General features: G+C 37.6%; 2 protein-coding genes and 1 pseudogene across 2 annotated transcripts; all 3 read left to right on the forward strand.

Annotated features, from left to right (window-relative positions):
* The first annotated feature begins 22 nt into the window (after window positions 1–22).
* LOC119727967 lies at window positions 23–1758 on the forward strand (annotated as a pseudogene).
* A 4447-nt stretch (window positions 1759–6205) lies between these two features.
* LOC119727968 (C-type lectin domain family 4 member E-like) lies at window positions 6206–6888 on the forward strand. The gene is made up of 2 exons (XM_038200050.1): window positions 6206–6500; window positions 6701–6888. Exons 1-2 carry the CDS (start codon window positions 6206–6208, stop codon window positions 6886–6888), a joined length of 483 nt encoding a protein of 160 aa, XP_038055978.1.
* A 1540-nt stretch (window positions 6889–8428) lies between these two features.
* LOC119727969 (low affinity immunoglobulin epsilon Fc receptor-like) lies at window positions 8429–9138 on the forward strand (the record flags this gene model as incomplete). Its single annotated transcript, XM_038200051.1, has 2 exons — window positions 8429–8738; window positions 8945–9138. Coding segments are annotated over 2 exons (504 nt in total), but the record flags the coding sequence as incomplete, so codon positions are not given.
* Between the last annotated feature and the right edge of the window lie 5941 nt (window positions 9139–15079).

Raw genomic sequence — 15079 nt, forward strand, 5'->3', positions numbered from 1 at the left:
AATGTAATTAGGCTACAATTGGATGGCATGTAATAAATGAAAATATGAAGCTGCAGTATTTAGTCAAGACTTAGTTATTTGTTATATCTTTGGTTATGGAGCATTTTTCTCAGAATGTTTTCTCTAATTCTTTCAATTTCACCTTCTTTCAAGTCTTTTGCACATTTTCATTTTAAATAACATCAGTTCTGTTACAGTGTTAACTTGGTAATATGAACCCAATGCATTATAAATTGACATTGCTACTATAGGAATACATATGTGCTTAGCCGTTTTTAAGCACATATGTTATAACCAGATAGGGAACTTGTTACCGGTTTGAACGTACTTCTTTAAAACCGGCCAAGCAAATATTAATTCCCATTTCGTAAATACCTTTCAGTCAAAAAAATTCAAAACAAGTCAAACATTTACAAATTTCCAACGATTTTGTTCAACAATTTACTTCATGTTTTGTTGGGAAAAAAACCCTCTGGCCATGTTATAGTATGTGCCTCGCACGCGTGTTGCTAAAAACAGATACAATATAATCATTTTTGGATTAACAGCACTGTCATTGAGAAGGGACAGGATATTTATTGTCATTGATTTATCCAAAAAGTAGGCCAAGTTTATCAGTATCATGATCACGTTCTCAACAACCAGATATTACCAACCAAATATTATGCGAGATGCAATTAAATTGACTTGCAATGTCCCACCTTAGAATTTTGTATCAATGGAGTTCTGCAGGCAGAATGAAATTCGCAGCGCAGTTTATCGATTAATTTCACCAGAAATATATGAAGTGTGAATTCTTATTGTATCCACTGGCGCAACATTAATAATGTGAACACTTTAAAATTAACTGCCATACATCTTCCAATGCAGCACTGCAGAAAGACATCTGATGAGAAGGGGGTACGCAATGCGCATTTCACATCCAGGCACCAGTCTGGTAACATCTGAAAAAAGATGTTGCCTAAACGTCTCGTCATTGGCTTGATAAGCCTTTGTCTTATGATCAGATGCACTGGTGGTAATGAGAGGTGTGGGGCCTCCATTAGAGGGGCGTGTCCTCCTGCTTGGAGCCAGTGGGGTGACAAATGTTACAAGCAACTCAGCGAAAATCTACCATGGGCTGAGGCAAACCAGGAGTGCATCAAGATGGGAAGTGTCTTGGTCATGCCACAGTCTCAGGAGGAAACTGAGTACCTTGTGAAGAACATGATCTACTACTTTTGGATCGACTGCAGTGATCTTCAAGTTGAAGGTTTGTCAACTTCTATTGTTTTAACAACAAATGAATTCTATTTTCCAAGATTTTCATAGCAAACAATTCTTCTCTCCTTTTGGAAAGGAAAAAAATCATTATTAACATTTCAAACTTCAAACAATCATGGTTCTCATTTTTAAGGCTTCATTGTAAACATCTAACCAAATAAAAAACAGACATTAATATTCTCTTTGTGTCAGGTACATGGGTGTGTCAAGATGGCACTACTGATGTAGAGTACAGAAACTGGAAGGATGGTGAACCGAGTAATAGCGGAGGAAGAGAAGATTGTGCAGCAGCGGGAGAATCTGGTTGGAATGACGTTCCATGTGACGATCTCTCTCCTGTTATCTGCCAACGACCAGCACCACAGCTGCACTTTTAAGTGTCAACAAAAACACTGACTGCTCATCAAAAAATAAGTACACATAGTAATTTCTTTTCTTTTATTGTAAATTATACCCTCAAAAAAGCAAGGTATCATGTAGACAGTACTGTGAATATGCAACTGAACAATTTAAGGCAATCGTACATTTTGGGCAAATAATTTTAGAAGATGAAAAACAATTTTAAAATATAATAATAAAAAATAACAGCGTTGCTGTTGAAACCCCTCAGCCAGAGTCAAGTTATCATCCGGAAACCATTAATCTTTAACTCAACATGGTGACCTTCACCTTTGACCCCAGAACCAGTTCAAACATGTCTGTACCGATGGAAAAACCCCTACCGAATTAGACACCAAAATTTCATTTCTAACTCAAGTTATCATTCGGAACCATTTACATTTAACTCACCACGGTGACCTTGACCTTTGACCTTTTGACCCCAAAAACCAATCCCAGCTTGCCTGTACCCAAAGGCAACCCCCTACCTAAGTCAAACACCAAAATCTCATTTCTTACTAAGGTTATCATCCGGAAACCATTTACATTTAACTCACCAAGGTGACCTTGACCTTTGACCTTTTGACCCCCAAACCAATCCCAACTTGCCTACTCCCAAGGGCAACCCACTACCAAAGTTAGACACCAAAATCTCATTTCTAACTCAAGTTATCATCCGGAAACCATTTACCTTTAACTCACCATGCTGACCTTGACCTTTGACCTTTTGACCCCAAAACCAATCCCAACTTGCCTACTCTCAAGGGCAACCCTCTACCAAAGTTAGACACCAAAATCTCATTTCTAACTCAAGTTATCATCCGGAAACCATTTACCTTTAACTCACCACGTTGACCTTGACCTTTGACCTTTTGACCTCAAAACCAATCCCAACTTGCCTACTCCCAAGGGTAACCCTCTACCAAAGTTAGACACCAAAATCTCATTTCTAACTCAAGTTATCATCCAGAAACCATTTACCTTTAACTCACCATGGTGACCTTGACCTTTTACCTTTTGACCCCAAAACCAATCCCAACTTGCCTACTCCCAAGGGCAACCCTCTACTTAAGTTAGACACCAAAATATCATTTCTAACTCAAGTTATCATCCGGAAACCATTTACCTTTAACTCACCACGGTGACCTTGACCTTTGACCTTTTGACCTCAAAACCAATCCCAACTTGCCTACTCCCAAGGGGAACCCCCTACCGAAGTTACAACCCCAAACGACATTTCTAACTCAAGTTATCATCCGGACGTCCGGACGCACGGACGGACGGACGCCCTAGGCGATGACAATACCCCTCGAGCCTCTCGGCCGAGGGGTAAAAAGATTGCTGAGGCATGAGGTACTCTGTATAGAATACTTAGTTCTAAACTAATGTCTTTTTGTAATTTGCGCTTGTTGGAAAATAGTTTCACTTATCTGTATTTTTCATTCACGAAAAATGTGTTGTCAACCAATGCAACTGAACCACTTAGACAATCACAAAATTTGGGCAAACAATTCGACATAATAAAAAAAAAAAAATTTTTGGTTTTAATAGTAGTCCTCATAGAATACATTGTGTGAATGTATCTATTCTAATTTGTGCGTGCGGAAATATTTTTAATTACAACTTTATTTCGTTCAGCTTTAGAACTTTTCAATTTTCTTTTCCGTTTGTAAGATAGGCCTAATCTCAATCTAGTTTTAAACAAGTACGTTTAAAACAAGCTAAGGACCTGGCCACCAGTTTACAACCGTCCAGCAGATATTTTTATTCCCATTTTATTAATATCTTTCAGTCAAAAATTCAAATCAAGTCAAACAATCACAAATTTCTAACGATTTTGTTCAACATTTACTTCATGTTTTGTGAAAACACCCCTCTGACACGTTATGGCTGTTTAAATTTCACATTAATCGACAGGTCAAAAAGAGAAACTACTGAGAAAAATAGGCCTTTAAAGTATAGACTTTTGTATTCGTGAAAAGGAAAGATACCAATTGTTTGTTTGTTTTTTAACTTTTATTCCACGATTGTTATGTTATTTCTCTAAATTACGTGTTGTTCACATATCAAAGATTACAAATATCAATAAAGGTGCACAAACAAAGTTCATTCACATTTGATTTTTGCATTTTTTCCACTAAGGCATGTGGCCAGTTCCGTCTCATTTTGCCAGAATGACTCACATATAAAACTAGAAAAGCTATCGGCTACTTTGACTGATCAGGTCTGAGATGCAATATCTTACCAACGCTGCTTTGGAAGGAGTTGCACATCAGTTATTAGTTTTTGGCCTACAATGGGGATGTGTACGTCTCCTTCTGGTAATCATGGCAACAGAGGTAAATATACATGAGTTATATGGCTTCAAACTCACAAAGCAGAGTCTTGCAAATATGTCCAATTAGAAATTTCCTTTTGCGTCCGTTGGGGCAGAATAAATAAGGGGACTAGTTAATGAAAAGAAAATATTTACAGCATCGTCAAGCTCACTACTGAAATTACGGATTGGTTAAAAGAGAAAAGAATCGTCATTTCACCGCTGGGAACCAGTCTGGTAACATCTGATAAAGATGTTGCCTAAACGGCTCATCGTTGGCTTGATAAGCCTTTGTCTTATGATCAGATGCACTGGTGGTAATGAGAGGTGTGGAGCCTCCATTAGAGGGGCGTGTCCTCCTGCTTGGAGCCAGTGGGGTGACAAATGCTACAAGAAACTCAGCGGAAAACTGCCATGGGCTGAGGCAAAACAGGAGTGCATCAAGATGGGAAGTGTCTTGGTCATGCCACAGTCTCAGGAGGAAACTGAGTTTCTTCAGAGCCGGTTTAGTCCTCGGTTTTGGATTGACTGCAATGATCTTCAAAGGGTAGGTACGTACAAAGTAAATTCGGTAGAGATCCCTCCTTTTCCACCTACTACAAGTATAGACACCAGAACTTTGAGACATTGGAAAAAGTTGAAAGAGTTCATATTCTGTCGATGCATTTCACACAAAGTTTATATTCTACAATACTTTTATAGGTTCATGGAAGTGTCAGAATGGTCAGAGCATAACCTCTAGGAACTGGGAACTTGGTCAACCAGATAATGCCAAGGCATACAGCAACGCTGGAGAGGATTGTGCCGTCGTCTGGACGACCACAGGCCAATGGAATGACTTCCCCTGCAAACGGGAACAATCCGCAGTGTGCACGAAGCCTGCACCCAACTACACCTTTGAAACTTACAGTGGAAAACCATCACCCAAAAACAGAGACACTCTCAATCCGACTTTCATTGTTGTTCTACAATCAGCAATAATCACGAAGACAAAAACGATTCAGTTATCTTGCAAGACGTTTGTGAGTCAGTTTGAACACATCCATAATACCATATTCTGCCATGCAGTCATTTGAAAAGCCTGAAGGACACACTCTTGAAACAAATCTAAATATTACATCTCAAAAGACCTCTATTAGCTACAGCCTAGTGAAAAATGACAAAGTAGTAGCTCAAACAGGAAAATAATTCCCAATAGGAAGAAGAATGACAGTGTGAACATACTTGATCTTTTAGTGTTGCTATAAATGAGCAATTTCACTTTTGCAATTTAACATGGAAGAATGGTACCTAAAGATTCTCAGACAGATAATTCTGTAGTATAGAGAAATTACTGCTCTTATTTAACCTTCTGTTTCACTATTTGGTGGAGTTGATCACTTGTATATATAGGCTAAACATCTAAATACTTTGAATGCACAGCATCATTTTGTTAAAATAATTTCTGCAATTATTTTTCTCTTTGTTCAATGTTTTATTTTATTTTTTGTTTTGGTAAAAAAAAGTCGGAGATGAATCTCTTGCATTGGTACAATGCTTCATGAAGAGTTGTGCGTCGTCCATGAGTTTTGGCCTAAACTTTGGATTAAAATACATCTCCAGATTTTTGGCATTGATGACCGAGGGAGGCTGTTTATTTGTGTTGAATTGTTGATGGACAAATGCTTGTACTGTAGATCTAACTATTGGTAGTATGTCGGTGGTATGAGAACTGGCGAGGCCTTCTATGTGATATTGTTTGTATCATGAGGGTATACAGGAACTGACAGGAGCTGTATAACTTCACAACATATCAATCAGATATTCAGCATACGATTTTTTTTGGTTAGAGAAACCAATGATAAATTTGGAATTTTCTGTTGAGCCTGTAAAATGCAGTACATAAACCTTGTACATGTATATTCAAACCATATGCCCTACTTCTCCATTCATGGAGCAACAAAAAAGATTCCATGAATCAATATTCAGCCTTCACTTTCTAAAAAGCCACTAATCTTTACTTTATGTGGTCTGTATAGAAATGAAATTATGGTAACCTTGGCAATTCCAGTAAATAAGAATCGGATACGTGTTTCAAATTCACATAGGAAAGGCTAGCCAATGTGTCCAATTGAAATATTCTCTTTGTGTGCATTGGGGCAGAATAAATTGAAGGCACGTCAAGCGAGCTAAACTACCATATAGGATAGATGACAATAACACCCTTCATTTCACCACTCGTTACCATTCCGGTAACATCTGAAAAAGATGTCTGAACGTCTCATCTTTGGCTTGATAAGCCTTTGTCTTATGATCAGATGTACTGGTGGTAATGAGAGGTGTGGGGCCTCCATTAGAGGGGCGTGTCCTCCTGCTTGGAGCCAGTGGGGTGACACATGCTACAAGAAACTCAGCGAGAAACTACCATGGGCTGAGGCAAAACAGGAGTGCATCAAGATGGGAAGTGTCTTGGTCATGCCACAGTCTCAGGAGGAAACTGAGTTTCTTCAGAACAACATGTACAGCCGGTTTTGGATCAACTGTAATGATCTTCACGTTGAAGGTTTGTCAACTTATATTGCTAAAATATTGACTGACTTCCATTTCCAAATTGTTTAGAGGAAACAATGTTGCTTTCATTTTGGAAAGCAAAGTAATTTCATTATTAAAAGTTTCAAACGTCAAACATACATGAATCTTAAAGCTTCACAGTCAAATTCAAGCCAAATAAAACCTGACATTATATATGTCTGTGTGTGTTAGGTTCATGGATGTGTCAAGATGGCACCACTTATGTGGAGTACAGAAACTGGAAGGAGGGTGAACCTAGTAATAGCTGGGGAAAGGAAGATTGTGCAGTATTGAGTCCTGCTGGTGATTGGAATGATGTACCATGTGAGAATCACGTTCCCACTATCTGCCAACGACCTGCACCACAACTGCACTTCTAAGTGACAACAAACAACCGACTTGTCATAAAAAACATAACAATTCATTTTCTTTTATTGAAAATTACATCCCTCAGAAAAGCAAGGCATCCTATAGACAGAACTGTGAATATGCAATTGAACAATTTGTACATTTGCAAACTTTGGGCAAACACTTTTAGAAATTCGAATAACAATTTTAAAATGTAATAATCAAACAATTGTTAATGAATTTGGTACTCTTCAGAGGATACTTAGTCCTAAGCATGTATCTTTTCAATGTGTGCTATTTGGAAAACAGTTTCACTTGTTGCTCCGCAATTTTTCAGAGCAAACGAATATATGCCATTGAACCACTTGGGCAATTATAAAAATGGGCATACAATTTGACATGATTAAACAATGTTTTTAAATGATGAAAATTGATGTGTTGGTAGTCCTCACAGAATGCATGTATGAATGTATCTTTTTTAACATTTGTACTTGTGGAAAATAGTTTAATTATATGTTTATTTCAATTTAGATACAGAACTTTTCAATTTTCGTTTCCTTTTATCTCAATTTGATCTGTAACTATTCGATGGCATGAAATAAATGAAAATCTGATGCTGCAGTATTTAGTCAAGACTTAGTCATTTGTTATATCTTTGCTTATGGAGCACCTTTCTCAGAATATTTTGTCTGATTCTTTCAATTTCACCTTCGTTCAAGTCTTTTTCTCATTTTAATGTTAAATAACATCAGTTCTGTTACAGTGTTAACTTGGTAATATGAACCCAATGCATTCACTGATATAGCTACTAAGGGAATAAATATGTGCTTGGCCGTTTTTAACCAAGTAAGTTCAATACCAGCTAGGGACCTGGTCACCAATTTTGAACGTACTTGTTTGAAACCATCCAAGCAGATATTTATTCCCATTTCATAAATACCTTTTTGGTCAAAAATTCAAAACAAGTCAACAAATTCACTAAATTCTAACAATCTTGTTCTACAATTTACTTCATGTTTTGTGAAACATCCTTCTGGTCATGTCTACAGAATGTGCCTCACGCGCGGGGTGCTAAAACAGATACGTTTTATTTGTTAGCATAAATAGCATTGGCATTGAGAAGGGACAGGATATTTATTGTCATTGAATTATCAAAAAAGGAGGCCAAGGTTTATATAAGTATCATGATCACGTTCTGAACAACCAGATATTACCAACCAAATGTTATGCGAGATGCAATGATATTGACTTGCAATGTCCTACCTTAGAAAGCTCTGACAAAGACTTCTGTTTTCCGTTGTCATAGTAACCAACCTCTTTCAATGTCCATAAACATAGTGAATTTTGTATCAATAAAGTTCTGCGGGCAGAATGAAATTCGCAGCGCAGTTTATTGATTAATTTCAACAGAAATAAATGAAGTGTGAATTCTTTTTGCATCCACTGGCGCAACACTAATAATGTGAACACTTTAAAATTAACTGCCATACAGCTTCCATTGTAGCACTGCAGAATGACATCTGAGAAAGGAGAACACAATGCGCATTTTACCACAAGGCACCAGTCTGGTAACATCTGAAAAAGATGTTGCCTAAACGTCTCGTCGTTGGCGTCATAAGCCTTTGTCTTATGATCAGATGCACTGGGGGTAATGAGGGGTGTGGGGCCTCCATTAGAGGGGCGTGTCCTCCTGCCTGGATCCAGTGGGGTGACAAATGCTACAAGAAACTCAGCGGGAAACTACCATGGGCTGAGGCAAAACAGGAGTGCATCAAGATGGGAAGTGTCTTGGTCATGCCACAGTCTCAGGAGGAAACTGACTTCCTTCTGAAGAACCTGATCCGCCACTTTTGGATCGACTGCACTTATCAGCAAATTGAAGGTTTGTTAACTTATACTGCTTTAACAATCAAGGAATTCTATTTTGGAAGATATTCATAGGAACCACTTTTTGTCTCTCCCTTAAGGCAAAAAAATGTCATTATTAACATTTCAAACTTCAAACAAACATGGTTCTCATCTCTTCAAGTTCCATAGTAAAATTTTAACCAAATAAAACCAGACATTTATATTCTCTGTGTGTGTCAGGTACATGGGTGTGTCAAGATGGCACTACTGATGTGGAGTACAGAAACTGGAGGGAGGAGACTGGTGAACCTAATAATGGCGGGAAAGGAGAAGATTGTGCAGTAGCAGCGGGGGAGTCTGGTTGGAATGATGTACCATGTGGGGGTCTCGATCGTGTAATTTGCAAACGACCTGCACCACAGCTGCACTTTTAAGTGTCAACAAAAACACTGACTGCTCGTCAAAAAATAAGTACACATAGTAATTTCTTTTCTTTTATTGTAAATTAATCCCTAAAAAAGCAAGGTATCATGTAGACAGTACTGTGAATATGCAACTGAACAATTTAAGGCAATCGTACATTTTGGGCAAACAATTTTAGAAGATGAAAAACAATTTTAAAATATAATAAAAAAGATTGCTGAGGCATGAGGTATTCCGTATAGAATGCTTAGTTCTAAACAAATGTCTTTTTGTAATTTGCGCTTGTTGGAAAATAGTTTCACTTATCGTTATTTTTCAATCACGACAAATGTGTTGTCAACATATGCAACTGAACTACTTAGACAATCACAAAAATTTGGGCAAACAATTCGACATTATTGAAAAAAAGAACTTTTTTGTTTTAATAGTAGTCCTCATAGAATACATTGTGTGAATGTACATTTTAATTTGTGCTTGTGGAAATATTTTTTAAATAAGACTTTATTTCGTTCAGTTTTAGAACTTTTCAATTTTCTTTTCCTTTTGTAAGATAGGCCTAATCTCAATCTAGTTTTTAAACAAGTACATTTAAAACAAGCTAAGGACCTGGCCACCAGTTAACAACCGGCCAGCAGATATTTATTCCAATTTCATTAATATCTTTCAGCCAAAAATTCAAATCAAGTCAAAAAATCACAAATTTACAACGACTTTGTTCAACATTTACTTCATGTTTTGTGAAAACACCCCTCTGACACGTTATGGCTGTTTAAATTTCACATTAATTGACATGTCCAAAAGAGAAACTACTGAGAAAAATAGGCCTTTAAAGTATTGACTTTGTATTCGTGTAAAGAAAGGTACCAATTGTTTTTCCTTAAAAAACTTTTATTCCACGATTGTTATGTTATTTCTCTAAATTACGTGTAGTTCACATATCAAAGATTACAAATATCAATAAAGGTGCACACACAAACTTCATTCCCATTTGATTTTTGCATTTTCTTCCACTAAGGCATGTGGCCAGTTCCGTCTCATTTTGCCAGAACGCCTCACATATAAAACTACAAAAGCTATTTGCTACTTTGACTGATCAGGTCTGAGATGCAATATCTTACCAACGCTGCTTTGTAAGGAGGTGCACGTCATTTATTAGTTTTTGGCCTACAATGGGGATGCATACGTCTCCTACTGGTAATCATGGCAACAGAGGTAAATATACATGAGTTATATGGCTTCAAACTCACAAAGCAGAGTCTTGCAAATATGTCCAATTAGAAATTTCCTTTTGTGTCCGTTTGGTCAGAATAAATAAGGAGACTACATGTGGTTAATGAAAAGAAAATATTTACAGCATCGTCAAGCTCACTACTGCAATCACGGATTGATGAGAGAAAAGAATCTTCACTTCACCACTGGGAACCAGTCTGGTAACATCTGCAAATAATGTTGCCTCAATGTCTCATCGTTGGCCTGATAAGCCTTTGTCTTATGATCAGATGCACTGGTGGTAATGAGAGGTGTGGAGCCTCCATTAGAGGGACGTGTCCTCCTGCTTGGAGCCAGTGGGGTGACAAATGCTACGAGCAACTCAGCGGGAAACTACCATGGGCTGAGGCAAAACAGGAGTGCATCAAGATGGGAAGTGTCTTGGTCATGCCAGAGTCTCAGGAGGAAACTGACTTCCTTCAGAAGAACGTGTACCACTGGTTCTGGATCAACTGCAATGATCTTCAAGTTGAAGGTTTGTAAACTTACATTGCTTAAACAATGAAGGAATTCTATTTTCCGAGATGTTCAAAGGAAACAATTTTTCTCTCCTATTGGAAAGGAAAGAATTTTTTCTGATTAACATTTCAAAGTTTAAACATACATACATGATTTTAAAGTCTTAAAGCTTGACAGTAAAATTCAAACCACATAAAACTTCATATTCTGTGTGTGTGTTAGGGGCATGGGTGTGTCAAGATGGCACTAATGATGTGGAGTACAGTAACTGGAGTAAGGGTTAACCTAGTGATTTGGAATGATGTGTCATGTGACGATCACTCTCCTCTCATCTGCGAACAACCAGCACCACAGCTGCACTGTTAAGTGTCAACAAACAACTGACTGCTCATCAAATTACACCCCTCCCCCAACATAGTACATTTCTAAAAACCAAATTTCAAGTATAAAATGTATATAATGTACATTGTAGTGAATACTTCATAAAGTCATTTGAGCTATTGGATATTTGAAGGCACTGTAACAATTGGTTAGAATATTGGAAAATCTGATGCTGTAGTGTTTAGTCCAAGGGTAAAACAAATTTCAAGTCAAACAGCTTTGCTTGTGGAGCCATGTTTTTCTGAGTTAGTAGAATAATTCTTTCATATCTTTGTCTCACTTTCAATTTGTGTAAAAGTGTTACATCCAACCAAATAAAACCAGACATTAATATTCTATGTGTGTCAGGTACATGGGTGTGTCAAGATGGCACTACTGATGTGGAGTACAGAAACTGGAGGGTGGAGACTGGTGAACCTAATAATGGCGCTGGAGCAGAAGATTGTGCAGTAGCGGGAGAGTCTGGTTGGAATGATGTACCATGTGAGAATCCCGTTCCCACTATTTGCAAACGACCTGCACCACAACTGCACTTTTAAATGGCAACAAAAAGACTCACTCCTCACAAAAAGTAAAGCTCACAAACCTACTTAATTAATTAAATAAAAAAAATGGAAGGAAATCATGTAGAAAGCATTGTGAATAGGCAATTGAACTCTTTGAACCATCGTAGCTTTTGGACAAAAAATTGGAAAAAACTGTTTCATTGATGGTAGTCCTTAGAAAATACTTAAGAAACAAAATGTGGAAACAATTGTTTTTTATTTGTTTATTTATCTTTGTTCATTTTCACAGATTATCAATTTAGTTCCTCATTTTCCATGTCCAGTGTTGCCTGGACAACCAATGTATCAATTGGCCACACATATTTTTGCTTTTAAATTTGACTTTAATTTTGAATTCATGTATTTCCTTTCCAAGCTTTGAGAGATCACACTGGTCACATAGTATTTATCACAAAAAATCAAACATAAAATGGATTATGTACAATGTAGTTGATGAAGTGTAATGAATAATTAATCAATTAAATCATTGGGGGCAATTGGATATGTGGTAGCCATGCAACAAACGGTAAATACAATATGCAAAATCTGATGCTGCAGTACTTAGTCCAAGGGTACAAAATACTACAAGTCAAATATCTTTGCTTGTGGAGCCATGTTTTTCTGAGTTAATAGAATAATTCTTTCAATCCTTTGTCTCACTTTTAATTTCAGCCAAATCAGTATACTGTGAGTGTTATGATGTACCTTGGTAGTATGAACCTACCGGTTGTCTTGGTCCAAAACCAGATTTGGATTTTTATTTCCCGTATAGTACAGACCGTCCGTGACAAGCGAGGTCAATACCAACAAGATGAATCAAATCCAGTCTTTGCAATATTGGCAGCGCTACCCAGGGCATTCCGATCATACCTCATGCACGCTGTATTCAAGTTTAATGCATGCGTGTGAGGTATGCTTGGCATTTCCTGGGAAGCGCTGCCAATATTTCGAGGACAGGATTAGATTCATGTTGTTGATAGAGACCTCCACCGCTGCCGCAACTTAACCGCGTTTGTCACGGGACTGGCTGCAAAATATGGGAATAAAAATTCCACATCAGTCTCGGATCAAGACTAGTATGAACCTAATCCATAAAGATGAGTACCATGATTTAATACACATGTTTTTTAGATTACCAACTGAATTGTCACACTGAATTGTTGTTAACATTTTCAATCTAATTTAGACTCACATTGTTGAAAAATAACAAGTTCTATTGTACAAAGCCATACATTTGCAGTTAAATAGTAGGCATCTTTAACAATGCATCATTTCATTGTTTGACTAATATCTATTTTTGGTGGAGTTGATCATTTGTGTAGGTTATGTGACTAAATGACAACATAATTTATACCCAATTGTTAACACAGTTTCAGCTGAACTGCCAACAGTTTTTCTCTGTTGTCTTTGCTTTATTTGTGGTTAATAAAGACTGAGATGAAATCTCTTGCACTGGTACAATGCTTTATGAGGAGCTGTGCATCGTCCATGAGTTTGTGGCCTAAACTCTGGATTAAAATACATCTTCCGATTATTGGCATTGATGACTGAGGGATGGGGTTGATTGATTGATTGCGGTTGATGCGGTTGGTGTTGAATTGTTCAAGGGTATTTGCTTGTGCATGTACTGTTGATCTTACTATTGGTAGTATGTCGGTGGTACGAGAACTGGTGAGGTCTTCTATTGCATCTTGTTTGTACCATGAGGGTATACATAACTTACAGGAGCTCCAAAACTTTACAATACATTAATAAAATATAATTTGTAGAGAGGTAAATGTAGCACTTGATTGTTGAGGGGGCTGAAGGCCAAAAGTTATAAACTTATCCATTCCAAAAAAGGGGGCATATTCATTAGGGCTATCTGACTTGGTTTGACAGGAATTGTGATTAGTTCAAAACTTGTTAAGTTCTGCAAGGTTCCAAGGCAAAATCGGTACTACAAGTTTATTTCGGTCCAAAACTCAAAACAAAACTAGGGAAAAAAGAGTTAACTTTCATCAGACATTATTCTGGATTTCAAAGCATGTTCCTAGAAATAAGGTTGACTTGATCGAGCCGCAAACTACCCATATTTCTATTTGTGTATAGCACTGTGAATGCATGGACACCTTTATGATGTTTTTTGGTAGAATCCAAAAACAAATTTGGCATTTTCTGATGAATCTACTCAATGCAGAACCGGTACCTTGTATATATTCCAACCATGAGCATAAGTTTTCATCCGTGAAGCCATTTTTGAATTGTTTACGTTACTTGTTGATTAATTTATTATATTTATTCATCGACTCATTTTGTGTTTGGTATTTTCAGCAATATTGAAATAAATGTATGAATAAATGAATGCAACAGATTTTATGGACCGATGCTTGTAGTCATAGAAATCGTGGTAGCCATGGCAATTCAAGTAAACAAGCATCAGAAATGTGTTATAAAGGCACACAACAAAGGCTTGCTAACATATCCAATTGAAAAATTCTCTTTGCGTCCATTGGGGCAGAACAAATATACGGCATCGTCAAGCGCACTACTACAATTTCACCACTGGGAACCAATCTGATGACATCTGAAAATGATGTTGCCAAAACATCTTATCGTTGGCTTGATAAGCCTTTGTCTTATGATCAGATGCACTGGTGGTACTGAGAGGTGTGGGGCCTCCATTAGAGGGGCGTGTCCTCCTGCTTGGAACCAGTGGGGTGACAAATGCTACAAGCAACTCAGCGGGAAACAACCATGGGCTGGGGCAAAACAGGAGTGCATCAAGATGGGAAGTGCCTTGGTCATGCCACAGTCTCAGGAGGAAACTGACTTCCTTCAGAAGAACCTGATCGACAAGTTTTGGATCGACTGTAATGATCTTCAAGTTGAAGGTTTGTCAACTTATATTTCTTAAACACTGACTGAATTCTATTTCCAAGTTGTTCACAAGAAACAATCTTTCTCTCCTTTTGGAAGGGAAAGTAATGTCATTATCAACATTTCAAACTTCAAAACAAACATGCTTCTCAATTCTTTAAGCTCAAAGTAAAATTCAATCCAAATAAAAACACTCATTAGCATTCACTGTTGTGTGTCAGGTACATGGGTGCGTCAAGATGGCACTACTGATGTGGAGTTCAGAAACTGGAGGAAGGAGCCTGCTGAACCTAATAATTTCGGGGGAGGAGAAGATTGTGTAGTAGCAAAAGAGGCTGGTTGGAATGCCGCACCATGTGAGACTCATGTTCCCACTAACTGCAAACGACCTGCACCACAGCTGCACCTATAAAGGGCCCATGTAATGGGCCCTTTATAG

This window comes from Patiria miniata, unplaced genomic scaffold, assembly GCF_015706575.1.
Source record: "Patiria miniata isolate m_02_andy unplaced genomic scaffold, ASM1570657v1 HiC_scaffold_20, whole genome shotgun sequence".
Taxonomy (NCBI): Eukaryota; Metazoa; Echinodermata; class Asteroidea; order Valvatida; family Asterinidae; genus Patiria; species Patiria miniata.

Excerpts from the sequence above, each read along its gene's own strand:
- LOC119727968 (XM_038200050.1), top strand. The coding sequence starts at position 6,206 with ATGTCTGAACGTCTCATCTTTGGCTTGATAAGCCTTTGTCTTATGATC. Across the intron at positions 6,501-6,700 it reads TAATGATCTTCACGTTGAAG|GTTCATGGATGTGTCAAGAT; the intron begins GTTTGTCAACTT and ends TGTGTGTGTTAG.